We start from the raw sequence: 25,595 nt of genomic DNA, 5'->3' as shown, positions 1-25,595 counted from the left end.
TGCACAAAGGCTGTGGTAAAGCTCTGGTGCAATGAAAAGCACAGTAATAAAAGCAGAGTGGCAAAGTCCTAGACTGCAGCAAGTGAGGGTAAGCCCAAAGGCAACACCTGCTAATACAGAAACTAAGAAAAAACACTGTTTGCCTTTGAAAGGCTACAGGTAAATAGGGCTCTTCGGTAAGATACCCTTGCCTCCACTGCCAACCCTTAAATGAGGTCTGAGAAGGGATGGATCCTCACTCCACCCCTTCTGGTCACTCGGGTGCATTGCACCTGGTTCAGCTGGTCGTTTCTTGGTTACCACTGTGGTGAACTGAAGTTTCAGCGTAGAGATGAAGGCAGAACTGCTTCTCAGCAGCTCTGGGAAGCTCTTAGTCTGCAGTAGCAACCAACCAGTAATCCTGACACACTCTCACAGCTTTCTGGTACAAGCAAAGCATGGTGAGCTATTTTGTCAACTTTAGCCAAGTTTGAAGGAACTACCTGTGTGGCAGCTGTGCTGAGCCATGGTTCTGCAAGGGATCACTGCAACAGGGAATGGTTGTACACTGAGACAGGGGAGGTTTAGGTTAGATATTAGATATGAGGAGGAAGAACTCAGGGCAAGGGGGTGATGTTAACGAGAGATGCAAAGCAAAGCATCTCTGGCACGGCCGCAGGGAGGAGGCGCGCACAGCCCGCGCTGCCGGGCGGGATTCGGCCTTCGGTGGCACGAGGACGGGGACGCGCATGCGCGGCGGCGGCACCACTCGGCGCCCATCGCAGCCGCTCGTCGTCCGCCGGCGGCGCCTCCTTTGTGGCGGGCGGGCCGAGCCCCACCCCCGAGCCGTGTCGGGCGCAGACGAAGCGGAGGCGCCATTTTGCGCTGCTGCGGGAGACGGGCTGGGAGGCTTTGGCGGGAGGGAGGCGGCGGTGGCGGTAGGGGTAGCGTTAACCGCGGTAACCATAGCGGTAGCGGCGGTGGGTGCGGTCGCTGTTCGGGACTAGCGTCCCCGTTCGCCCGGCCCCGCGGTCAGGACTTTGCCGACATGAGCGACGTGGAGGAGAACAACTTCGAGGGGAGGGTGAGTGGCCGTCCCTGCCGGGGCCGTGCTGAGGGCCGGCCGGGCCCGAGCGGGGGGCGGGGGCGCCAGGTGCAACTCGGGCGGAGGCGGCGGCGCGGTTGTGTCTAAAATGGCTCCTTGGGGAGCCCGGGTTCCGGCGGGGCCTGGCCGCCTCGCGGCCCCCTCGCCCCGTTGTCCTCGTTTGTTTTATTTTTCTTACGGCGACCTGGCGCGGAACAGCGGGTTGAGGCTCGGCCCAGCACGGACTGAGCCCCACCGCCTCGGCCTTCGCCCGCTTCCTTCTCCCCTCAGGGCTCCGTCCCATCCCCCTGCCCGGGCTGCGGGCGCTGCCGCCCCGCTCCTCCCTCCCTCCCTCTTTCTCTCCTTTCCTCCCCGGCCCGGGCTCGCCGAGCCCCGTGCTTTCTCCCCGCTTCCCCCTTATTTCTGTCCCTGCCCATCGTTCCGAGCCGTCCGTCCCCCGTTCACCCCCGCGCGGCCTTCGCCGTGCCCGCCCGGTCCCTTTGTGAGCGGCGCCGCTCGCACCCTCCGGCCGCGCGGGGAGCCCCGGGAGGCACGGCCTGCCTCGAGCCGCGCGGGCGATCCGGCCGCGTAGCCGAGGGCTTTATCTCAGCGTGCCGCTGCGGTTTTGTAACCCTGTTAGGCCCGTGTCTTCTCTTCCACCCACCCCCGCCCCCCCATTGGTGCAGTTTCTCTCTACGCCTATAATCGAGCCCTTCCATTTTCTGTTTCTTTTTCTTAGTGATGTTCAGGATAAGCAGCAATTAGAAGCTGCTTGAAGCAGAAATTAAACGTGTGTTATCCTCGCTCCATCGCTACTTCTTTTAATTTTGCAGATTTTTTTTTTGTTTGCTCCCTAGGAATTGCTTTAGAAGAACACCTGAGCATCCTTTTGGTGACTTTTTCTGATGAACCAGCGGTAGCAGCTTTTCGTTTCTATCAGCTCGTTGCCTGGGGAAACAAACGTTTTAAAAGAGCAGAGTCTTATTCCAATAACGGTCTTTATAGAAATGTGCTTATCCTTTTTGCAATGTCAAACCAAAAACAACCCAAAAGAAAACAGTCCCCAGGCTCGGTGTGTTTTACCTGGCTGTGCAGTGACTGCTGCTGGTTCCTCAGGTGAGGTAAACAAAATCTGTTCTTGTGTTAATTGCTAATGCAAAGGTGGCCACATACCTGTGCGCTTTCCTGTTAAATAAGCTAATCTCAGGGGGAAGCCAGCCAGGTCTGAGAAAGCTGAGCACCGTGTGTTCTTTGTTGGTCATTTTTTAAGGTTTTTACTCCAGTCTCGTAGTTTGCAGCAAGATTTAGATATTTTTTATATATATATATATTTTTAACAGATATTGTCTTTGTATGCCAGAAGTTCTTGCTCTTTGATTGAAATATTAGGTTCCTTGGTGGGCCTCTTGCTAGCGCTACAGAAACAAATAGAGCTGAGGATTTCTGCATCCATTCTGCCAAATGTAGAAGTACAACAGCGTTTTGACAGTATGTGAGCTATGAGGAGTCCCACGTAGCAGTTTTTCTGTTACTTGTCAGTTGGCCTATGCTTTTTTTTTTTCCTGAGGTGGAAAATCTACCTGTTGGAAAGAACTGCTGACCCCATTGGGTTGTTCTTTGCAAAACTGGCATTCTTTTTACTCCCCAATTCTGGAGTTTCTGAAATGTTAGCATGTGAGTGTCCCATTTTTTAAATGTAGCTGAACATAATGGCAGGCAATTGATTCCCTCGCAGCATTTGTTTATTCTCATTAAGAATGTTCCTAAGCAGTTCTTTATCAAAAATGCATTACCGAAATGATGCTATTAAAATACTTTGACAACCTTACAGCCCGATAAATATATATATATTTTATTTTCGCTGCAAATAATTGCAGGCATAAAATTAAACGTGTAAATTTGTGGGCGGGGCTGATTTGGTGTTTAACGTGACGTTCCTGATCAGACCAGAACTCTTCAGCTCTTGGATGTCCTAGTGCTTTAGTGTGAGATGTGCAGGCGCATGGCATGGGGGTTGTGTGGCCTAAGCCTTCAGCAGAAGGAAACAGAAGAAATGGGGTGGGGTCAGGGGATGGGGGAGTGTTTGTAAGGAGCCTGCTTTCCTCATGCTTAGCACAAGAGATGGGACCTTTTGAGTTCCCCGATCTCCCTCAATACTGGGTTTCAGGACCCTTAGAGTGGTGTTTAAGGAGGCCTCGTTCTTGTAAGTAGCTGTGGTCAGATACTGAGCTAAAGGTACTGATTGAATGAATAGTAAGCAAAAGATTCTTTCAAACAAATCCTAGTGTAAGCTCAGTTAAAAAGTCTTTCCTCTTTCGCTTCTTACTTGTGAACAAGTTTCATATGTGATTATTGAATTTTAGAATCATACCAGCATTTAGTACGTAGAGGAGTTTTAGGATGATCTTGGAAGCAACTTGCCAGCAAGGCTGCATAGTTTGTGCTGTCTGGGAACCTGTCCTTCTAAAGCATTGGATGAAATGATTGTAGACATTGGTAGGGATTTTTTAATTATTAGTACTCTTTAGCTCTCTTAGTGACCACTTTTTTTCAAAGCAAATGTTAGTCAGATATGCTTGGGCTAATTAACATCTGCTCTGTTTCTGTATCATTTTGCTTCAACTTCAGCAAGGTTTAGTTGCTGGTTGAACAAAAGAGCTCTTCCACTTCCTCGCCAGAAAACATGGAAGCACGGTGATTTCATAGAAATTGCTACAGTAGTTGGAAACGTAATGGACATACAAGAATTAAGTTGATGGTCTCCAAGGAGGAACGTGATTTTAAGTCACGTTTATGTGCAGTGACTTGAATTTTGGAAGCGTTAAAGGATTTGATCAGTGTTAAGTGTTCATTGAGAGCAGGTTAGGCAGATGAGGCTTTTCATCCTGTTGTTAGGTAGCAGGCAACTTGAAACAAAGATTTAGGTATTATTTCCTTTCATCTTTGTCCTTATTTGTAAGAACATGTTATTCATCCAGTGCATATTCTGTGATGCAGCTTCATTGAAAGCTTTCTCTGAGCAGTGAAGGACTGGCAGTCTGAACAGAGCTGGGCAGAAGCTCCACTTGCAGTATCTCAATGAAGGCAGAACTCTGGATTGATTGCCCTTGATTCTCAGGAGATGCCTCTTCCTGCTCTCTGTATGATCATAGTGATCTCCTTCTATAAAAGCACTTAGAGTTTATATCACTGCTAAAGGAAGTATATAAGTGTATACGTAGTTCCTATGTGAGTAGCTTTTAGACCAGCTAATCTGTAATTGTCTTGTGTTTTTTGTATACAAGTTTCACGAAGCAAATACTAAAGTTAACGTATGTTCTGGTGTTAATTACCTAAACCTGATCATGCTCACAATTCACTTGGATTCAGACTAACGTGATGGCAGTCTGTTATCTGAGCAGCAAGGAGAGCACACTGCTTACTGTGTGTCTTGAGGTCCAGGCATGGCTGTGCTCATGCTGTGTAGTTCAGCATTGGCTTGGAGAAAGCTGCAGTGGAGTTTCTAATGTCAGGCATGGGAAGGAGACTTCTTAGGCAATTTGATTATCATTTTGTTTAATCAAGCTTAAAGTTTAGGCCGGTACCTGGGCATGAGACTGCCTACAGAACCCTCCCCTGAGCAGGTGTAGATTCAGCCCTCAGTGAGAAGATGCAGAATTATAAACTGATAATCTGCAAAAAAATTAATTGCTGAAGTTTTTGGTCTTAATTGGAGTAGTGTCGTAAAGGAATGCATAATGCTTGCTGATGTTGGTGACTTTTTAAAGGTGTCTACAAGGCAGCACAAGCTAATTTTGCTTCATAGAAAAGGGGTTTTTTTTGCCTACACATGCATTAAAACATTTATAGAAGAAGAGCTGATAAAGGGATTAGTTTGAGTATAGAGTGGCAGGTCATAGAATTAAACAAATACTGTTTAACTTCTGTTGTGAACTTGAAGTTGGTAGGCTCCTGTCAGAGCAGTAGCTGAAAGGTAATTGTCTCATCTCATAAAGCTTTGCTGCTGAATTGATGGATTCATCCAGTGAATGTAGGGTGGTATTGATTTGGTTAATTTTCAGACTACTTCTGCTTTTCTGCCCCCTTATAAAGTTGGAGTTCATTAATTTTTGGCATTTGGGCAGGAGTTTTTTAGCAAGATTTTTATGAAGTCTGAGCTTTAGTTTTTCCTAGCTCAGTGGTGTTGCCGGGCCACTTGTGTCCTGTCCTGTCCTCTTCCATCCCTCACATGCTGTTGGTACTTCCTAAGGTTGAATGAAGTACAGCTGAAATTTGTGTGATCTTTGTGGTTGTTTTTTTGTTTTATTTTCCTTCCTTCCCATTTTTTGTTCACAGAAAGCCTAGCATAAGCCTCATCAGCTCTTTTTATTTAGTCTCACTTTCAATTTTGATAGCATGGTAATAAACTTGTTCTGTCATACTTGGAAGCGATAACACCTGAGGTAAGACATGACACAGTGAGGGTGGAAGAGTGGCTTAAAACAACTATTTTTGTCATCTTGCTATCTTTATCGTACCCTCTGATGGTAGCTGGAAACCTGAAAATACATCTTGAAGACTTCTGCGGTTCTATTCAGTGTAGAACTGTTTTGAATACTTTTTTCTTTTGAGCAATAGCTATATTTGAAAGCAGCGTTTCTGTTGAAGGATGTGAGGAAGACAAATGACAGACAGATGTACCAGTATGGATGAAATGCATTGACATCTTGCTCAGCTGGCCGATGGGAAGCTCCCAACGAGTTATTCAGTGCCTAGTCATATGTGATCATTAGGTAATGATAGAAAAGGGCTTTTCCTGTCCATACCGCTTGGTTTCACATTGGTCTTTCTGGAGTGAAGAGGGTGTGAAGAATGGAAAATACTCTTTGGCTTTGGAGCTGTCATCCAGAGAATCAGTAGCTGGAGCTGCAGTCTTCAGATTGCATTCACCTACAATTTATTTGGCTCTTTCTTCTTCTTGATGAATCATTAATCCCATTTCCCACTACACACTGAGGGAATTGTAATGTGATGTTCTGAGGAAGCGCATTTCTTGTTTTTTTTTCATTTTGCAATGGGTTTCTTGCACATGTATTCCTTTTGAAAGGGAAACTTGATCCGAGGAATATTACACAGTTAGTAGGCTGTCTCTTTGCTACAGGCTGTAGTGACAGCAAAGCTAGATACTTGCAAATGGTGACAGTGAGGATCTGCCTTGTAAGTTTGTGAGGGTGAGAGCGGTGACTGGATGGTTGTACAACAAAGCAGAAGATGCCTGCTGTCATTGGTGAGATTGTTGCGGGGTGAGAAGCTGCGCTGAAAAAAATGCATGTGAGGATCTTCAGAGCGGAAAGAGAAGTAAATGTTGAGGATCCAGAGAGAAAGTGTAGCTTATTCTCTTGTAAGTAGTAATTACATTCATTTCTGGGTAAATAAGGAGCAAAGATCAGAGTTTGTATATTGCTTGAACAGTAGTAAGGGATTAGAATGCTTTGGTTAATAGAGGTGTCTATTTGCTGTTGTGAAAGATGACATAATAAGAAAAACTGTTAAACGTGGCATTCTTTTTGATACTGCAGAATGGATATAAATTGTTAATGCAGAACGATTGGATCTGTCTGACACAGACAAAGAAATACCTTGATTATTTCCTTATGGGGAAACAAAGGAGGAAAGTTCTTTAAAATCTCACGTTGTGACACCTTGAAGCTCTGAATCTCTTAATCCCTACCTGTAGTCTTGCTAATATCAATCTTATTAGGTGCTTTTTCAGCGTCTTCCTTAAGTCCTTAAACTCTTGCAGTTTATTATGATTCTCTTAGTCTCTCCTGTTGAAGAGCACTGTAGGAGATATAACTAGGTGATCAGTGTTGCATCAGAAGATGAGATGTAATTGCCTGCCAATGCCAGACACAGTATGCAACTTCTACCAGGTAATCTCTCTTTAGCTGCAGTTTACACCTACAGTAAAGTTGAGGAAGTTTGAAATGTATACAGACTTATGCTGTCACCTCTGTCGCTCCACTTCTAAAGTGATGTGTTTGCAAATGCAGCCTCTGAAGGGCTGAAGCAACAACTTCTGAATGAACGTGACCTAATGTAGTATTTGCTTCTGGCAACTTCATATGGACTCAATGTCATAACCAATGCTATTAGAAAGAGCTGCGGGTGGTGTCAGAAGATGCTGCAGGTGAATAGATAAGAATGCTAAGCTAACTTTTTTTCCACATATGGGAGTTCCCAGGTCCTTAATGCTTCTGGTACCTTCCAGCAGATCATTTTATTTTATTTTATTTCTGCTGATGTTGTTTCTGTTGTTTCTATCATTGTTCAAGATGTGATCTTCCAAATGTAAAAAGAGTGAGCAATTTAATATCCTCACTTCTTTGCCTTCTTATTGGAAGTTCTAATTTAAATCTTGACAGTGATGCGTTAAATGCTGTATTGCTGATCAGTTTTACTGGGGTGGGAAGGGGACCGATGGAATGAACTCCCAGAGAAAATGAGAGCTACTGCTGGGGATTAAGTGTGAAGGGAAGACTGAGGAGAGGCACTTAAAAAGCACGTTAGTGCCCCTAGAAGGATATGTGTGTGTGTGTGTTTATATATATATATATATATATATATAGTGAACAGTCAATTTTAGGTGTAATAAATAGAAGCATCAAAATTCAGTATGATTGAAGCGTGCATCCTTCCTCCTATTTCTGTGACAGTTTTGTAGCTAGATTAGCAGTTAGCTGGTTTAATAGGGGTAACCTCTAACGCTGTGGTTCATGTGTTGCAGCCAGGCTTTGAATGTAGCCTTTGCTGGTAAGTTTAACATACCTATCATCCCTGTAGGTGACGTTCTCCATAAATCCTTTGTCCTTTTCATTGAGGTGAAGGGCAACAGGTAGTGTAGCTGTAATGTTTGTTAGTGAGGGATCTTTCAAGTTCCATTTTATGCATTTCATTGTCTAGAAATGCGAGGAAGGAGCCCTTCGAAAAAGGACTTGGGTTCTGAGTGCTGAGGAATTCAACTGTGAAAGGAAATACAAAGCTGAATTTAAATGTAATAGTAAATAAATTGAGAAATACGTTCTGTGGACAAGCAGGAGGGGAAATGATGAAAATAAGAGTGAAATGTCACGCTTGTGGGAGGGGAACTTGCTGTGCTTTTTTTTGTTAAGGGTTCTGCACAATTTTTTGTGATAATATAGATGTTATAGATACGTACAATTTATATGTGTGGTGTTGCCATAGTTCTTTTTTATTGCTGAGCTCCTTAGAAATGCCGCTTGCTAAAGTGCGAGGAAATCCTAACCTGCTCTTTGTTTACTTGTTTTCTTAGTTTTTCTCGCGTGCGTTATCGTACAAGAAAACAAAGTTGTGTATTTCATTGGATTGCTTTGAACTGCTGTATTATGTCTTTTTGTTTTTTGTGGATTAAGTTGTATGCAAGAAAAACAGGATAACAATGAGGAAGAGAAAGTAGGAAGAAAATTTTGTCTTGCGTATATCTATGTGCATGTACTGTGCGAGTAAGTATGTGCATAGATAGATTTTTGACTGGAAATTGTTGGCCATTCTATTGAACTGAGAGTGTCTTAGTAATAATGTGTAGGGGTAGAATTTGGGATATTGAATACTGAGAAAACATAGTTGCTGTTTTAGGGGGGAAAATCAGTTGCTGGTATCAATATTTTAATATATTTGTGCTAAGTAGTCTTTTAGTTCATTTGTGTGTCTTACAAAGAATAACAAGCTTGAAAGGGGAGGAGGGTAGCTTTGAAAATACAGTAAACACTGAGAACTCAGTAAGCTTATTGTTAGACCGTAGACACGTATACAGTTTTAAAGCTTTTTTTTTAAAAAGTTGTTTTATAAAGTAGTTTCTTGCACTTTACCTGCTGGCTTTTCAATTTGGTAGATAACATCTGAACTCCAGCAGAGTTTTATAATCCCCACGTGCTTAAATATACTAAATGTTCTTTTTCCATTAAGGTTAATGTTCGTGAAGAAATTGAAGAGTTTTTTCCAAGAATGTGGAAGATAAATCAAGATAAAAGAAGGCTAATGAAAAGTATTAAAGAGCAGAAAATTAAAATTGAATGGGGGAAAAAATTGAACAGAAGATTGGTCAGATAGAAGCACTTGAATGTTTTTTTAAGGCTTTAATGAATTGTTTGAATTGGGGAAGAATACACGAAGTATGAAAAATGAAAAACTCAATGAAGAATGAAGAAAAGTAGAAAGCAAGAGTGAAGTAGAATTAAAAGAATCTGGAAGAATGAATGGGTCCTAGGTTAAGTAAATGTATGGTTTATGTTCCAGTGTCTGTATGATCAAGTTGTAGATGAATTTGCATGATTACTTAGTTAATAGAGAATTGGTGATCTGGTTCGAGCAGGGATCTATTTGAGGAAAGCATACAATATTAACAGTGGGCTAGCAAAATGAAATTTGTTCTGGAGGGTATTCCCTAACCATTTGTTTTTCAGGAGCAATCAATATAATAGAATTACTGTACATTAAATGTTAGGAGTTAGGCATTTATACAACCAATACCATTTGTAATACTGTTCTTTTTGTTAGGAGTCTCGCTCCCAGTCAAAATCTCCAGCTGGGAGTCCTGCTCGTGTAAAATCGGAGAGCAGGTCAGGATCTCGCAGTCCATCGAGAGCTTCCAAACATTCTGAATCACACTCTAGGTCAAGATCAAAATCGAGGTATGTCTGGGAAGTAGTTCTAGTTGGTTCAATATTATTGCTCGTGTTCGTTCTTTTGTTACATTACTGTCTTTTTTTTTTCTCTTGTAAAAATTATAAGCCTTTTAGAGGGTGTTAAGAGGGCTGTGTTAATTTGCATGTTGGTGGAAAAGGCTGGGTGGAGATTCCAGAAGTAATAAAGCATGTGTGTGTAAAGAGGAAGTAATGTAAATAGGCATAGTTGTGTAGAAGTCACTGCTGAAGTAAATAGATTGAATTATTCCTGAGAAGGGAGAAGAGGTTGCAGTTCAGTTATTTGAAATGTAATGTCCTCTTCTCCCAAAAATCTTCGAGGAGGGTTTTGTGTGTGGACCTTTCATGCAGGTAAGAAGGAAGACTCGAGCAAGAACCACAGCAAAGGTAGTGTGTTAGGTAAGGGTTAGCTCTGTATTGGAACTACTGAAAATGTTGAAGGATAATTGCTTGGGGCAGTTCTTGACATTTCTTCACTGAAGCACTGAGTCTTTGTAAAAACAACATCTGAAAGCTACACGTAGAGTCAGGCACAGATAGCTTCTTGATTTACGTGCATTTTAAGATTTGAATTCATTTTTGGAACACTTTCTGTCAGTGTGTTCCTGTGCAGGCAAAGTTCTGTAGCTCTCCCATCTAAGGAAGCTGTAAAACAGGGAGTTCAGAGCACAGGAGGACTCTTTTCTCTAAGTGTATCTTAAAATATTTTTCAGCTCAAACAACTATTTTAATTGTAGTGAGCCTCAGAAAAATGAATTTGTGTTTTTTCTCTGGGAAAAGTAAGGCTTACAATTCTATATGCTTGTGTGCGTATGATCTAACTAAAAACTTTATCTTTGTTGAAGATCCAGGTCCAGAAGACACTCGCACAGACGTTACACTCGCTCCAGATCCCATTCCCATTCTCATTCCCATAGGAGACGTTCTCGAAGCAGATCGTACACACCAGAATATCGTCGTCGAAGGAGCCGTAGTCATTCTCCAATGTCCAACAGGAGAAGGCACACAGGCAGCAGAGTATGTCATGTTGGAGGCTGAGTATTAACAAAACGGTTGCTGCTTACACACCAGTATAATCCAAGTTAACTGCAGGCTGCATGTGACTTACTGTCTTGTCAGTGGAGGCTAGGGGAAATGGGTTTTGAGTGGAAGATGGGGTTGAAAGCAGCAGAGTCTTTCCTTTCTACTGGGCCCTTATTGTTTGCACAGGCAACACACAGGGCAGATGCCAAAATCTGTACTACTGCAGTTGAGTGTGGGCAGATTGCTAATGTCTGCTTCCCTCTGCTCTAAAGTTGGACTGTTTCTTGTTTTGTTCCAAGCATATGCATTCTTCACAAAATAAGGTCTTCTCTGGATACAGTTAAACAAAACAGTGTAGATACCTACAAGATGGACCAGAGAAATAAAGAAACAAACTTGTAAAGTGTTCTTGTTCATAACATAGTCTGTGTTTAAGGTTGCTTGTGATTTTGTACCTCTAAATAATGAATTGGGCTTAACTTGAATAAACCCGTGCAGTTAGCTAATGTGTAAATCTTAATAAGCTAGAAAAACAGTTATGAGAAAGATCAGTAGGCCTCTCAGAATCCAAATGGGACATAAATAGTCTCTCTTTGGAAAGGATAGGAAGTGTTGGTAAACCAGCCAAGATGTGAGACACTGCTTGTGTGTCATCCTGAGAGATTTCCCCGAGTCATTCCTTGTTCAGCACCTTCTGTTTCTGCGTTGCATCAAGCTGATCAAAATATATATTGCTGCACACGTCATCCTTTTTTTCTTGGTGAGATATGTGATGCTTGCAGTTCTAATGTAGTTTAGTTTGTCTGAATGTTTTTATTAACTAGTTTTGCTTACCCATGGTGAAGCAGCTCACTAGGACCAGTTAATACTGATGTGAGAGGGAAGATGAGAGTGTGGAACATGACGGCAAGACTACACCAGTGCTAGTTAATGTACAGTGTCTTAAGCTGCTGTGAAGCAGCATTTGTAGTTAAGCTGCTTGTGGATTATTGCCGGTGTGTAATAGTGATGTAGTAAACATGAATCTAACGTCTTGAAAAGTTGGAAGGAGTAACTGAACTTCAAAAGGCATAGCAGATTTCCTAGTGAAAGACAAACTGATTTATTACTTTTAGAAGAGAAAGACTAGGATATTTTTCTCTGAATAAGTTTTGGGTTATTTTTTTTTTTCTCTTGATAATGACTCAACGACCGTGAAACATGAAACTCCTTTTCAAAATGAATTCCACACAGATTCTGAACAGTAGTTCTAATAACGTCAAAATAAACCAGATTTGAATTCCCTAAATGCAGGGACCTAAAGCACCAGAGACAGTTTTGCCACTTCTTCACAGTATAAAAACTTGATATTGAAGGTGTCTATTTGTCCTCCACCATTGAAATTCATCTAGTGATGAATGATGTAACTGTCTCTTGTTGCTTAGGTTGCACAGACTGATTCTCTTGCCTCAGGAAAGGTAATTGGATTTAATTTTGGGCGGGGATGTATAAGAGGGCAATACTGAGGAGTACCATGTGTAGGGGCTTGTCTAAGCAATAATTTAAAAGACTGTGAGGTCTCATTGAGCTTGTGTTTCAGTGGATGTTAGTGCCACTAAATTATTAAATAGCTTTAAATGAAAGGGAATAAAAAAAGAAATTGAAACCTCTCTAATTGAAACTTTAAAGTGGCGAGCTGCCAGTTTTTGTCGTGCCATGTATTGTAATGAGGAGCTGTATGAAGTTCACGTCCTAAAACTGAAGCTTGAAATTCGGCAAATGGGAAAAGCAAATACACAGGTGTATTGGATGCTGTTTTTTACAGTGGATTCCTGAACGCAAACTCTGAAAGTGGAAAAATCCACACCAATTTGGAACATAGCCTTACGAAAATAAGGAAGGGTAGGAGGGGAGTGTAGGTAAATCACATTGTTCATCTGTCAGCAGTGGCGCAGTGGTATAAGCTGCTGCCTGCGGCACCGGAGGGCCCGGGTTCAAATCCCCCCTGTGGCGCAGGGGGTAGAAGTGCCGCTTCGCTGCACAGGGGGCTCGAAACCTGGGAGTTGGACTCGATGATCTCTAAGGTCCCTTCCAACTCTCACAATACTATGATACTATGATATGATACTATGATCTGTCTTCTGTGCTTTGGTAGAAGATGAGGAGAGTTTATGTCAGCAAGCTGTGGGGTTTTTTGGTCAGTTTTTATAATGTTTCAAAGTGTGCTCTCGTTTAAGAAAATAAGAGTCAGCTGGACTGTTTTGCTGTAGCTGTGCTCAGGGGATACTTAATTGATGTGTCATCCAGACCTCTTCCCTGATGAGAATTCCTTGGCTGAACGTACACTCTGCTCTTAATAGCAAGTGGAGTGGCTTGGAATACGGTTTGTTTACTGAACTTTGTGTGTGATATTTTTTTTTTTCCTCTGTTCACAGTCTTTTCTATTTATGGTGTGGGAGAATCCTTGTAAAAGAAAGTTGAGTTAAATCTTGATTGTTGCAACAAGAGCTAAGCTAGGCTGCAGATCTCCTGATAGGAGAAACTGATGGGCCTATTGAATGTGCTCAGATGAAAGCAAGCAAGCAGAGTTTTTAGTGTTCTTCTACATCCTTGTGAAAGTAACTGTTTGTGATGACCCTGTTATTACATGGGAAAGTACTATACAGATGCTTTTTACCTCGTGCATATGAAGATGTGCTTATCTCAATCACAGCTGGCAAGATAATGCTATGTTCTTCCAGAAAAGGAGTTTAAGCCCTAAGCATTTCCTTACAGAGCCTTGTAGGGTAGATTTGAGCATACTGGTCGTAGGCATGTTTGTCTTTATGTTTTGCATGCGGACTTCCTGAGCTCTTTTATTTCAAAATCTACATGTTGGATACCTATATGCATGCTCCAAAATTTTGGTTTAACTTAAAAATTAAGTTTAGATTTCAGCTAGGGACCATGGAATACTTTTGCTCAGCACTTAGTCTCAGTCGCAATGAAGGGGAAGCTCTGAGGCATAAATTACCGTGCATCAGAGGCTCTGAAAATCTGAAACTGAAACACAAATTTCAGCTGTTAAATTCCCATTAGTATTTCAGCAGGAAAAAATGAAATCCCTATGCCTGCTGCTGTTATTTTCAGGTATTCTAGTGTTGCAGGTGCCAGGAACTTAAGGCAGAAAAAAGCTAACAAAAAACTTCCGCTTATAGAGCTACATTTATCAATATAAAAGGAATTGGCTTAATATGAATTCTTGAGGCTTGTAGAGAAACTTTGTACCTACTAGAAAAATGAATTGCGTTACCTTGAACAATTGTACAACTCCATATTTGAGTGACTTCAGTTGAAGTGTACAAATAGTTCAGTCTCTCACGTCATGTTAAAGGAGTCTAGAGTCTTGTTCTAGACAAGCGCACGTGCTTCTGAATTAGTTTCATAGAACTAGTATTTGTTTCTGTGTAGTGAAGTTGGTGGTTTTGATCCAGTTTCATGAGGCAGAGAGAATATTTTCACTTTAAATATTAACCTTTGCTATATCTGAAGGACAAGTGTTGAGGTGGGAAGGAAGTACACAGTTCTGGTAGAAGGCAAGTTAAAAGTTCAGCTGTTCATGGTGACAAGCTCAGGTGCATTTATTGTGTGAAAGCGGAGGTGCAGCATCCAGCATTTGGCATCAGGGTGACCTTATGGGAATGCTGAAGACGGGAGGGAGTTTGGGATGACCGGCTTGTTCTTAGCACCCTTAAATGTCCTGTCTGCATCTTGTTGCTGATTTGAGTGAGAAATACTAGTAAAGCAGTTTCCTGTTAGCTGCATCTTTTCTGTAATTGTAATACTTCATGTTTCTGAATTGTACCATCAGTACAGCTTGTGAAATTTACCCTTGTGTTTTTCTGAAATGAATATCAGGAAATAAGTTACATTTTGAAAGTATCTGAAGATTGGAATTGTTAACTCTTGAAGTATTAAAATGTGTAATGAACTATACTTCACTTTCTTCGTAAAGCTGAGAAATGTATATGTGTAAACACTTGTTTTTTATTAACTTAATTGGTGTTAACCTCTTATCTCACCAGGCTAATCCAGATCCAAATACATGTCTTGGAGTGTTTGGTCTCAGTTTATACACCACCGAGAGAGATTTGCGTGAAGTCTTTTCTCGTTATGGACCTTTGACTGGTGTCAATGTTGTTTATGACCAACGGACTGGACGATCAAGAGGATTTGCTTTTGTTTATTTTGAGAGAATTGATGATTCGAAAGAGGTAAATTCATCATTTACTACTTAAAATGAGTGTGCTATTTGTGTATTGACTTCATAAATATCTTAGTAAAAAGCTGAGTGTGTGTTCTCTAAACTGAATCTCACTGAGAGCTTTCCAAATGCTTTCTTCAAACCATGTGGCACTTCTAAACAGATTAAGAACATTAATTCAATGTTCGGATGCTCAGGTGAAGTTTGAGGCTGGACTGTTGTTTGTATTGAATCACTAACAAATCTGGCAGTTTGATTTCTTAATCTGGTACTTCAAGATAAGAATCTACAGACAGACATGGAAGTCTTACAGGATTTTTTTTTACCGTTCTCTTTGGAAGTGTGTTGTTATGCATTTTAGAGTCTGTTTATGTCATGAGTTAGTGGCTAGTTGGACAAATAGCTGTCTGTGTCTGGACTAAGTGTTCATTCGTATAATTGATGTGTAGGGAAGCAATCAAAGAATCTAAACAGCAGTCTGTGTTATGGTTCACTGTATTAGGAATTTTTTTTAACTTGTGTAAGGGTGCAGCAAGCCTTAACTAATTTAATAAGACTGTAAGAGCTTGCTGTTAAATAAATAGTTGTATTCTCTTTGTTCTAACAAAATAAAAAAATGCTTGTATTTCAAATATCCAGGGTATTTCGTCGTGCACTTTTCTTTTTAGTAACAGTGCAGATGCTGACTTGAATGTTATGCCCTTTTCACGAGGATGTCTCTTCTTAAGGGCAGACTTAAAACATGTTTGTGGGCAGATATTTCAGATACGGTGTTTGATTCTGTTTGCACTGGGTAAAAGTATATTCACAATGCTTGGGTATGACTTCTCTCAATTAGCACTGCAGGACGGGAGGGTGACAGCTGTGGATCTACTGTCAGTAGCTCAGAAATGAAAACTGCTGATGGGAGTTGATGAAAGAGTCATGAATGAGTTAGTTGGGCTAGATGCAGTTTTGAACTTTAACTCATTTCTGGTATGATCCTACAGGCAATTTTGATAGAGCAAACAGCTGTAGAAGATGATTAAACAAGATTTTCATGGAAGCGGTTTATGACAAGAATAGTGGTTGTATATGTGTGATGGTTGCAGGTTATAGGAGAGTAGCAAGTAAAAAGAGCTGGAAGCTTCCTTCAGTTTCCTTTTGTTTTCCCATTATCACCTTGACAGGTTGAGAGGGGAGTTACTGGGATGGATGGTCTGTGCATTTTAGTGGTCTCTTTGGTTGTCGCTTCTTAGTCTCGTGTTTCTTTACAGCCTGGTGGGATCTGAAGCTGTGACTGTTCTGAAGCACAGTCAGTATCCAAAACTCTTGCACGTCGTTTTGTAGCATTCATGTGCTTGTTTGTCTGTTTTAAAACTTCATGTCTTTAGAAGTACTTCTTCCTAGCTGTCTTTGGCAGTGGTCATGCATGACACCATACGCTTCTTAAAATGTTCCGTGTAAATACCATGAAGTAATTTGTTTAGTATGGAGCTGCTTTGGCAGAATCTACAAAATTGGAATGCAAAGGAAAAAAATGGGATATTACACACAGAAGCAAAAATGCAGTAATAAAGATGAGTACTGTAAGTAGGAACTAAAGTAACTGGGAATGTAAACAAACTTCCAGTCTCTGCTTTGCTGTATTATTTCAGTTCTGTAAGTTCCAAGTGGTGGGAGGTTTTTTGTCCCTCCTCTTCCCTACACCAGCTCACTGGGGAGAAAAAATGGCTTTATTTGAATTAATTTTACAGACCATGAAGACAGATTTGAAGTGGCACTAAGTAGGAAAAGAGGATATAGCTATAGGCGTGAAACTGACAGGCCCTGGAGGAGTGCTGAGAGGAGTGTTATAAATCCTTGGGGAAGGTGGGCCAGATCTGAAAAGCTGGGTATGCTAACAGTAGTGTTAGTTGAGCTGCTGCTGTTTTAGGTAAATACGTTTCTTCTTTAAAGAAACAATAAAACAAACCAAGCCTCTGAGTTAAGGCGATGTGAAACTGTAGGTAAGAAGTGGAGTGGAATTCTGGTCTTCTAAAAGCAGCCATAGATGATTAAATAGGTGTAGAGGAATCCCGGGAAGAAGGTACAATCGCTAAGATGTCACATCATCTTTACTTTTACCCTTCTGAGAGGGGTGCTCCAGAAAGCCTCTTAGCTGGCATGCTTTGAAACAGTCTTGATACTCAGATGGGACACCAAAGGAGTTGTGAATGGTTGTCTTTAAACTTTGTAACTTGGTCAGCTGTGGTATTGTGTGGGTTCCCTTGCAGGTGAAATCCTGTTGGGATCTTTGTTAGTAGTAACCTTCCTTAAAAATCATGAGCTGGTTAAAATGTTACTGTTTTGCCTTTTTATGAAGTTACATTTTTGTTTCTTGAAAGTTAGAGCAGTAGTGTTTGGTACTGATTTTGGCAAGGTCTTACATTATCATCCTTCTGCTAAGACTTTAGAACCACACCTGAGTACAGCATCTCTGTGCAAAGAGCCAGACCTATAATCTTCTGTTGGAGGCCTATTTCTGAAGCTTGGCGTACTTTGTTTTGCGACACTAGCGCTGAACTGTCTGTTTTGTAATGTGTCAGCTAAGTTATTCACATGTCCATCACGTTAGTGGTTTAGGACGTTTTGTTTCTTCCTCTTACAGGAGAAATATGCGCTGTGTTACAAACTGTACTAGAATGGGAAGAAAACAACCACCTTTGAGGCAGATTGATTATCTTGGGGTTAATAATAAGAGGATCACAGGTAGAAGGTTTGGTGTTGTAGGGATGTGATTCTACATTTACCAGGGATTTCCTTCCAGCTTTTTAGTAACTTGTACAATAAACTAATAGTTGTTAAAACTGAGGCTACTGTAAATGCACTGTGTGTATAAAGAACTCATCTGTGAAGCATTAACTACAACAGCTGTTGGCAATACAGAATTTCCAGTTTCTCATGCTACTTACATGCTATTTACAGTTTTGACTACATTTCAGAATGCTTTTCTGAAGTAGCGTATATTGACAATTAAGGCAAACCTGACACAGACCAACCGAACTGCTGACATAATTTGTTGCCTGAGACTGTAATATTTCCAAGTTTCTGTGTGTTTCTTTGTTTTTGCAAGACATTCTGTGGTGCAGGCAGAGCAATTTAGAACAGTTGTCATTGACCAACTTCTCCTGCTGCCTTAAGTGATATTTTCAGCATCAAATGGACTCCTGATAAACGAGAAAAGAACATGAGGATATTTCCAGGGTGTGGAGCTGAGTTACAGGCTTCTGGAGACCACGCATTACCATGAAATTGTAGTCATAGTGAGGGAAGCGTACCCAGCTACTCATGGTGATGCTCCAAAATCTTGTTGCTCTTTACAGCTCTAAGGTCTGATTTAAAAAGAATTCCTGTCATCAACAGATGCTACAGCTCAGAATAATGGCCGGTATTTTGATTCCGTTTCAAAACAAAAAGCAGCAATGATATCCCGTGCTCCACCTGTGATTCAATAGAGATGATAGTTTTACTGTTGATGTTAAGTACAACATAGGAAGGATTTGGGGGTTTAAAAAAGAAAGATTTTTAAGCTCCCCAAAGTGGTTTTCTTTTAAAATGAGTCATAACATAAATTGTTTGTGTTTGGCTGTTTAAATACATTCAGTCTGCTTTTTGTAAGCTCTTGGCCTTTTACAGAATGACGCTTACTGTAATATACAACAAATGAGTTGGAATCTGTTAAATTTAATGTTTGCTGTTTGTAGCCAATGGAGGTTATGACCCAGTGGTTTAGAAACTGCTCATCTTGACAGACCTTACAAGGCGTAATTGAGAAGACCTTTGTTGTTAAGGGTAGATTGTTCTAGGTTTAAAACTGTAATCTAAGATTGAGTTCCTGCTTGTGTCACTGCCAAGTCTTATTCTGTTTCTGACCCTCCATGTGCAGGTATACAACCTGGTGTATGAAGTCAGTCTTTCTGCATTTTGCGGCCAATGCTAATAGTGTAGGTTCATGTGAATCCTGCTTGCTTGCTTACTGTCCTCTTGCAAAAGCTGTGCCAGTCTTTTAACAGTGCTGAGATATTTGGAAGGAAACCTAGGCTGGAATAAAAATAGACTTGGTCAGTTAAAGGCTCCTGAGAGGGTATTATATGCCTTTAAATCCCAACATAATTTGATTTTTTTTCTTTGGCATGTTTTATTTGATGATCTGGAAAATATACTTCTGACTTGTAGACAGCGTCTGAAAATGCTTCTTGCGTTGTTAACCCAGGTGTGCAATGTCTTTTCACTTACATCTAAATACTCTTAGCATTCATGCGTGTACAAAACCAGCAGGAAAAGCAAACAGAGATTGGTTCTGAATGAAACACGCTACTCTAACAAAGCTGTGAAATCTCAAATTTGATTTTCAGGTGCTCTTAGTTCAAGGAGAAAATGAAAATGTCAGTATTTGTCAGTAACGTTTGTGATTCCAGTCTGTGCACAAAACAAATAGTGTGGTGTCACTTGTCTGAAATGGTTGTAAAATACTGGTGCTGGTAGAAGCAGTCATTAGCCAGGAGGTGCTTTGCTTCAGAGCATTGAGGGGTGTAAGCTGCAGTTGCGAAGGACTGAATGTGAGTGGTGGTATCAATATTGGTGCTTTCCTGCAATTTGATGAAAATAAGTGTGGAAGGCTTCACCTGCATAGATATCTATTGCCAGATTTTGGCTAACTTGATAGTTAGCAGTTATTGCTAGCAGCTCTGAAAGCAAATACAGTGGAAGTTTTAACATTGAGTGGAATGTCAGGTATGGTGACCAGGGCTTCTGTCTTCCTTGCAGGCTGGGAGCTGTCAGCTAGTCTTCATCTGTTGAAATGTAATACATTTCTCAGCACTTTCAAGACAATCTATCAAATTTTATTATCAAAAGTAACTTGTTGGCTGTCCTGCTGTTACCTGCTCTTCTCTGCACTGCTCCTTATGTCTGAGAACTGTTTTTTCTTCTACTTTAGAGGAGGCACTTGTTCTTTTAATTAAATGAAACTAGTGCCAAATGGGCTGGATTTGGGGGATCATACGTGAAAGCATCATGAAGCAGAACATTCCTTTCTTTTTAAAATGCACCGTGTATGGCCAAACCTCCAGAAAGATGCTTGTATTTCTTGTATAAAGCTTGTATTTCTAGCAGCTTGTTTGCAGATTTGTTTTGGATTTGTGATAACTCACAGGATGTGTGCGCAGAATTACTTTAAGTTCATTCACCCTTGTGCAGCGAGATCCGAAAGATTAAAGACTAGAAAACTGGAGTTAATGGGCAAGCTTTGTTGAGAAAACATTTTAGTGTATGTTGAGATGCGATGTGCGCTTGGCTCAGCCTTGCAGTTAGCCTAATGTGATGTTGCTGTGTAGGAACAGCCCTCACTAGGTGGCGATATAGCACAGATATAAACGGGGCTCTTAAAGCACAATGAGTGCAGCTCATTAGGCTAGTGATAGCTCGGTCACTTCCAGTTCTGAGCCACAAAGTGAAATCATGTGGGTGTTATTTCCTCCTCTACATAGATAGATGTTAATCCAGTGCGGTTCCTGTTATGGAACTGGGAAGAAGTTAATTTCTGAACAGCTGTTAAACTCTTTTGTTGTTGTTGTTGTAGAAAAGGGGAAAACCTGTGGTGCTTAGAGACATGTTTGTAAGCTGGGGTTGTGTATTGTGTCTCCCAGCTAAGTAATGTAAAAAAAATCTTGAGTTAAACTCAAGATTGCAGGAATATATCTGACCCAGAAATGAAAATAATACATACGGGACAAGCTGCCTTGTGAGGCAGTATTTTGGAGATCTTAGGGCAGTGGTCGATGGAAGGTGTGAAACAAAAAAAAGTACTTTGAAAATGTTAAGAACTCTCAGGTCCAACCTTAATTGCGTGTGAAATCGGTAATTATTTGTTTTTCAAGTTAGCATTCCTTGGTGTGTAATTCTCAACAGTTTGCTGTGGTCCTTAGAAAAAACTGCTTGCATGATTTTGAGTTAGTGAAAGGCCATTGTATTGATTCAGAGATGAAAGGAGCGGGGTAGAACCCCCCGTGAGCACGTGCACGGGCTGTGAGCAGCTCTGAAGGCGCGGGCTTCTGAGGCGCAGCCCCCTGTGCGTATCGCTTTGGCTGGCCGCTATTGTGAGAGCGAGTGGGGAGGAAGGTTGTAATTAGGTATCCATGTAGGCTGAACCCGCCATTTTACTAAGCTGGAGTAGGTCCTTGTAAGGGAGATGGCAGGAGGCTGGGAGAGCATGAAATGGCAGCCGACTAGCAGTAATCCGGCCATATGCACCCTACAGGAAGCCACTGTTTTGCACAGCCTTTGAATCCGCCCATCCCCTCTGGGTCAGAGCCGATGGTAGGAAAGATGTGGTTTTCAGGAAAAGCTGTTTTGACTTTGTTTACCTTTTTGATGGGTAGAAGGCAAAGTCTACTACAAGGGAAGCGATTGTGCTAGTGGATGGTCCTGTGCTTTCTTAACAAGGGATCGATTGCGTGAGCCCTGAAAGCGCTGCCGGCAAGCAGGCTAAGGGGCCGGAGCCGAGCCACCACAGTGGGGCACTAGTAACCAGCTTGAGTAGAACCGGCCTGGGGCTTGTTGGTCTGGGTCTGGCAGAAATAAGTGTGGTTTGTGCCTAGCTTTCCATAGGAGGTCGAAGGTTTCACATCCTCATTCCTTCTCTTCCCCACAGGCAATGGAGCATGCAAACGGAATGGAGCTGGATGGCAGGAGGATTCGGGTGGATTACTCCATCACCAAGAGAGCGCATACACCCACCCCAGGCATCTACATGGGCAGGCCAACGCAGTAAGGAGTCCTCATTTCCTGTGGTGGGACTAAAATTGATTTAAATGGAAAGACTGAAGTCTGGTTGAAGAAACAGTACTGCAGACTACTTCCTATTTTATTTTCACATTTTAGAATTAAACGTTTTTTCGCACAAAGGTATTAATGTAAAGTGTGTTACTGTGGTTCAGATTTAAGTCCTTCTGCGGTTGCTTGGATTTTTATTTTTAAAAAATTGTTGTTTTTTTCCAAGTTTCATTCAGTGCAGTCAGCTGATGCACCCTGAGCTTTCTGAAATACCAGGGTGCCCATTTGCCTTCAATTTTTATGAGATCTAGGCTGAAAGCCTTGATGGTGTTTTGCGTTTTTGGGAGGGGAAGAGGTGTTAAGGGTTATTTATTTGGAAGGTGTTTAAATGTTTAGTCAGATTGTTTAAGGGCTTAGTCGTCAGGGTCTGATTTACAACACAGAAAAAGGTTTTTGAATGATCTCATTTGATGAAGAGTGTAACCTGAAGTTCTTATTTCTTCCTAACAGCAGTGGAGGAGGTGGTGGTGGTGGAGCAGGTCGGCGCCGTGACTCTTACTACGATAGGGGGTATGATAGAGGATATGACAGATACGAAGAATATGACTACAGATACAGGTAAATAATTGCCGTATTTCTTTGAGAGCAGTGGAATTGGGAGAAAAGAAATTTCTCAGTTATAGATGGTACAAATGGGATAACATTTCTGTCAAGATTTTTCATGCATGCTTGCTTTGTTTAGAGCAACCTTACAGTAGATTTTGTAATACAAGATTACAAGTACTTTAGTCCTCAGTGTTTCTGTAGTGCAGTTACATGTTAATGGGTTGTGTGAGAGGTTAATTTTGCTGTCTGGAGAAGGTATAGAATGTAGGCCCTCCAAACATAGCAGACAGGAATAAAAGGGAACTCTCTTATTTTTTTCCATACTTTATATAGAACCAGGAACAGCTGACAAACAGCGCTGCTGAAGAAGGGGTTATTTGTAGATGGGGGTTTTTAATGCTTGACATTTTACAGCTATCTGACCATTTTGAAAGTTATCTAGTTTCAGAGAACGTCGTACAATGAAAATTGTAGGCATCTGTAAAAGCTCTTAGGTGTTTACAGAGCTAGTGAGAGTTTATTAAGTGTGCTGTAGAGATACATCGGGTTTTAAACACATCAGATAGAGAAATGTAGAAGCATCTGTTAAATAACTGTAAGCCACAGCCAAGTGAAGCTGGAGTCATTCATGCAAGCCAGGTCTTTCAGTGCTAAGGAATGATTCTGTTCTGTAGAAGTAATGTGAATGAGGCTGCTTTCATTATGGTTGTTTTCTTTTTTAATTTCCTTTAAAGGAGACGATCACCATCACCTTACTATAGCAGGTACCGGTCACGGTCAAGATCCCGCTCCTATAGTCCAAGTGAGTAAACACAAGTGAATAAACAGAATCGGGCTGGTGTGACGCTTGTTACGGTATTACTTGATCAGTGAGAGTTCTGAATGTGGAAGCAAAAAAACTGGGCACTGCAATGCCCGAGTCTGCGTGTGCTCTTAACTCATAGTAATGACGTTGTCTTTCTTTTTTTCAGGGCGCTACTGAAGATCGGAAGAAGGAACAGTTGAGGACTTGATTTTTAAATAAAAAGTTTAGATCTTAGCTTCCCTCCTGTTTTCCCTCCTTCTCTTCCCTTCCTTGTCCTCCATCCAGCTATTTTAGAAATCCTGGGTTCATTTAGAATGTCCATATCTTCCGTTGACGTACTCCTGTTTTCCATCCCTCCTTATGTAATACTCTTAAATATTGTAATTGTAGTTTTTGTGTAGTATAACATCTTAAGCAATGTTAAATAGAAAACCCAAAGTGTTGATACATTTTGGAAGTCATTCCTATTTTGTTTTTAAAACGATCGGACTCCTGGCTAATCAAAAGAGAGCAGTGATATTTTTAAAGCTTGCATGTCACTTGTAATGCGCACACTCGGATACTTTGATATCAGCCTGCATTTCCAAGTAACTCGTTTATCTTTCTGTTAAAAGACAAACATTTTACTTTGATAAACAAGTAACGACTTCGAGCCTTTACTGTAAAGACAAATTTATTTAGGTAGTGATGAACCAGAGGAGGGTTTCTTTTATTTTGGTCAGGTAGTTGCTTTGAGTGTAGAATATTTGAGCTAGAGGAAAAAATGGGTATTTGGCTGACTGGGAAGGCAGATCCTTGTACACTGAAAATTCAGGCTGTGTTTTATAGATACGTTTCTGGATAGCTACACAGTGGAAAATATTTGGAGTTTCAACCATAGAAGTCCTGGGATATTTTTCTTTTTCCTATTGTGCTTGGTTAAATATTCCCCCTTAATAAGCGCAGGAGAGAACAACTATTTATTGAACATAGCAATTAGTTATATAATTTGCTGTTCACTTAAAAACAAACGAAACCCCAGACTTTTGGTATTGCAATAACGATGAAGTTTTGTTTCCAGTCCTTTTGAAAGCATGGATGGAAAACCTGTAACAACTTGTAAACTTTTCTTTCAATAAAAGTAAATTCCACTGAGATGTGCTTGCGTGTTGTCTGGTTTGCGTCTCACGTCACCTTGGTAGATAGGTTAAGCTGGACATGGTGCTGCCCTATGGGTTATAACATAGCCAGCATTTATCAGTTTGCTTGGGGACTCTGCCTTCCCTCAGAACTGGCAGCAATGGGATGAGATGGCGAAGCAGAAGTGGGTAGTCCAGGCTTTTCCTGGCTGCTTGGGCACTTGGTGGAATCATGGTGAGATGGTCTAAGGAGAGGAAACACTGTTGACTTTGGATTTCTGGCGGGTTCTGCCCTCTGAAACAACTTGCCATGTGGCTGCCTCAGCGCTGGTGTTGGCACGGCAAGAGGAGTGAGACTACCGAGCTCTCGCAGCAAAAATCATTGCGTCCTGATTGTCATGGAATGCCACCAAAAGCATTTGTCATAATTCTGAGCGGATAAGCGCATGAAGCAATTGTGTTTCTGAACATCGGTGCCAGGAACTATTTACAAGTAATTAAAAGAAACAAACACCCACATGTTTCTAAGAGATGTGATAGAACACGCGGGGAGCAACATGTATCTTACTGCTACCACTCAGTAGTTATCTGTTACGGTTTATCCCTAAATTGCAATTGAAAGCCCTCAGTAAAATGAGCCTGTGTTCAACCCAGGGAGGAGAACTTTCCTTTAGGGTTGGTGTTAGATGAATTTAAGGGCACCATTTATGTCAGCTACTGATACTGTGTGTGAAAGCAAACAGCCTGGGTAAGGCAGTGTCTGCGGAGCCTTGAAAGCTGGTGGTTGTGCAGGAAGTGCTTCCTCTTGCTGCTCTGGAGTTCTGCAGCTCTGACGGTGTACAGAAGTTTTGCAACAAAGTCCGATTAAGTCAACCTAAGTAACAAATCTCGGGAAGAGTGTTGCTTTGTGCTGCTGGCCAGGAAGCTGAATTTCACCGCAGGATTCAATAAGTATTGACTAAGGAAAAACCCAGCGGTTCACCTTGGTTCTTCTATGGCTCTAATTGAAAGCTTAGCGTATAGAATGCAAGATAATACTCCCAACAGCTGCTGTGCAGGCCAGCCCAAGGCTGTAACGGAAAGCCTGCAACTGATGGCAGCAGTTAAGGGAAATACTGCTTTGTGCATTTGGTCAGAATAACTTCTGAGTTTGCGTGTGCGTGAGGTGAAGTGAGCTTATTAAGGCTGTCGTGTGATGTCACTTATGTTATAACTGCCCTCCAAAACTGTGACAGCACAAAAGCTTCTGTCCTGCGGTACT

The 25,595-nt window shown here is 41.5% G+C and overlaps 1 protein-coding gene across 2 annotated transcripts; it reads left to right on the top strand.

Annotated features, from left to right (window-relative positions):
- The first annotated feature begins 820 nt into the window (after positions 1-820).
- On the top strand, positions 821-24,351 carry TRA2A (transformer 2 alpha homolog). Of its 2 annotated transcripts, XM_072327750.1 has the most exons (9): positions 838-1,063; positions 9,029-9,340; positions 9,620-9,753; positions 10,611-10,782; positions 14,832-15,020; positions 21,684-21,799; positions 22,316-22,423; positions 23,146-23,213; positions 23,383-24,351. In XM_072327750.1, the coding sequence occupies exons 4-9, from the start codon at positions 10,750-10,752 to the stop codon at positions 23,391-23,393; spliced, it is 525 nt and encodes a 174-aa protein (XP_072183851.1). In that variant the 5' UTR covers positions 838-1,063; positions 9,029-9,340; positions 9,620-9,753; positions 10,611-10,749; the 3' UTR covers positions 23,394-24,351. The 2 variants fall into 2 exon arrangements, with proteins under 2 accessions (XP_072183852.1, XP_072183851.1); XM_072327751.1 differs by lacking the exon at positions 9,029-9,340 and having other exon boundaries at positions 821-1,063.
- The last annotated feature ends 1,244 nt before the right edge of the window (positions 24,352-25,595 follow it).

This window comes from Excalfactoria chinensis, chromosome 2 (genome assembly GCF_039878825.1).
Source record: "Excalfactoria chinensis isolate bCotChi1 chromosome 2, bCotChi1.hap2, whole genome shotgun sequence".
NCBI lineage: Eukaryota > Metazoa > Chordata > Aves > Galliformes > Phasianidae > Excalfactoria > Excalfactoria chinensis.
The sequence above is the reverse complement of the archived record's forward strand: the minus strand, read 5'-3'. Positions and strand labels throughout refer to the sequence as shown.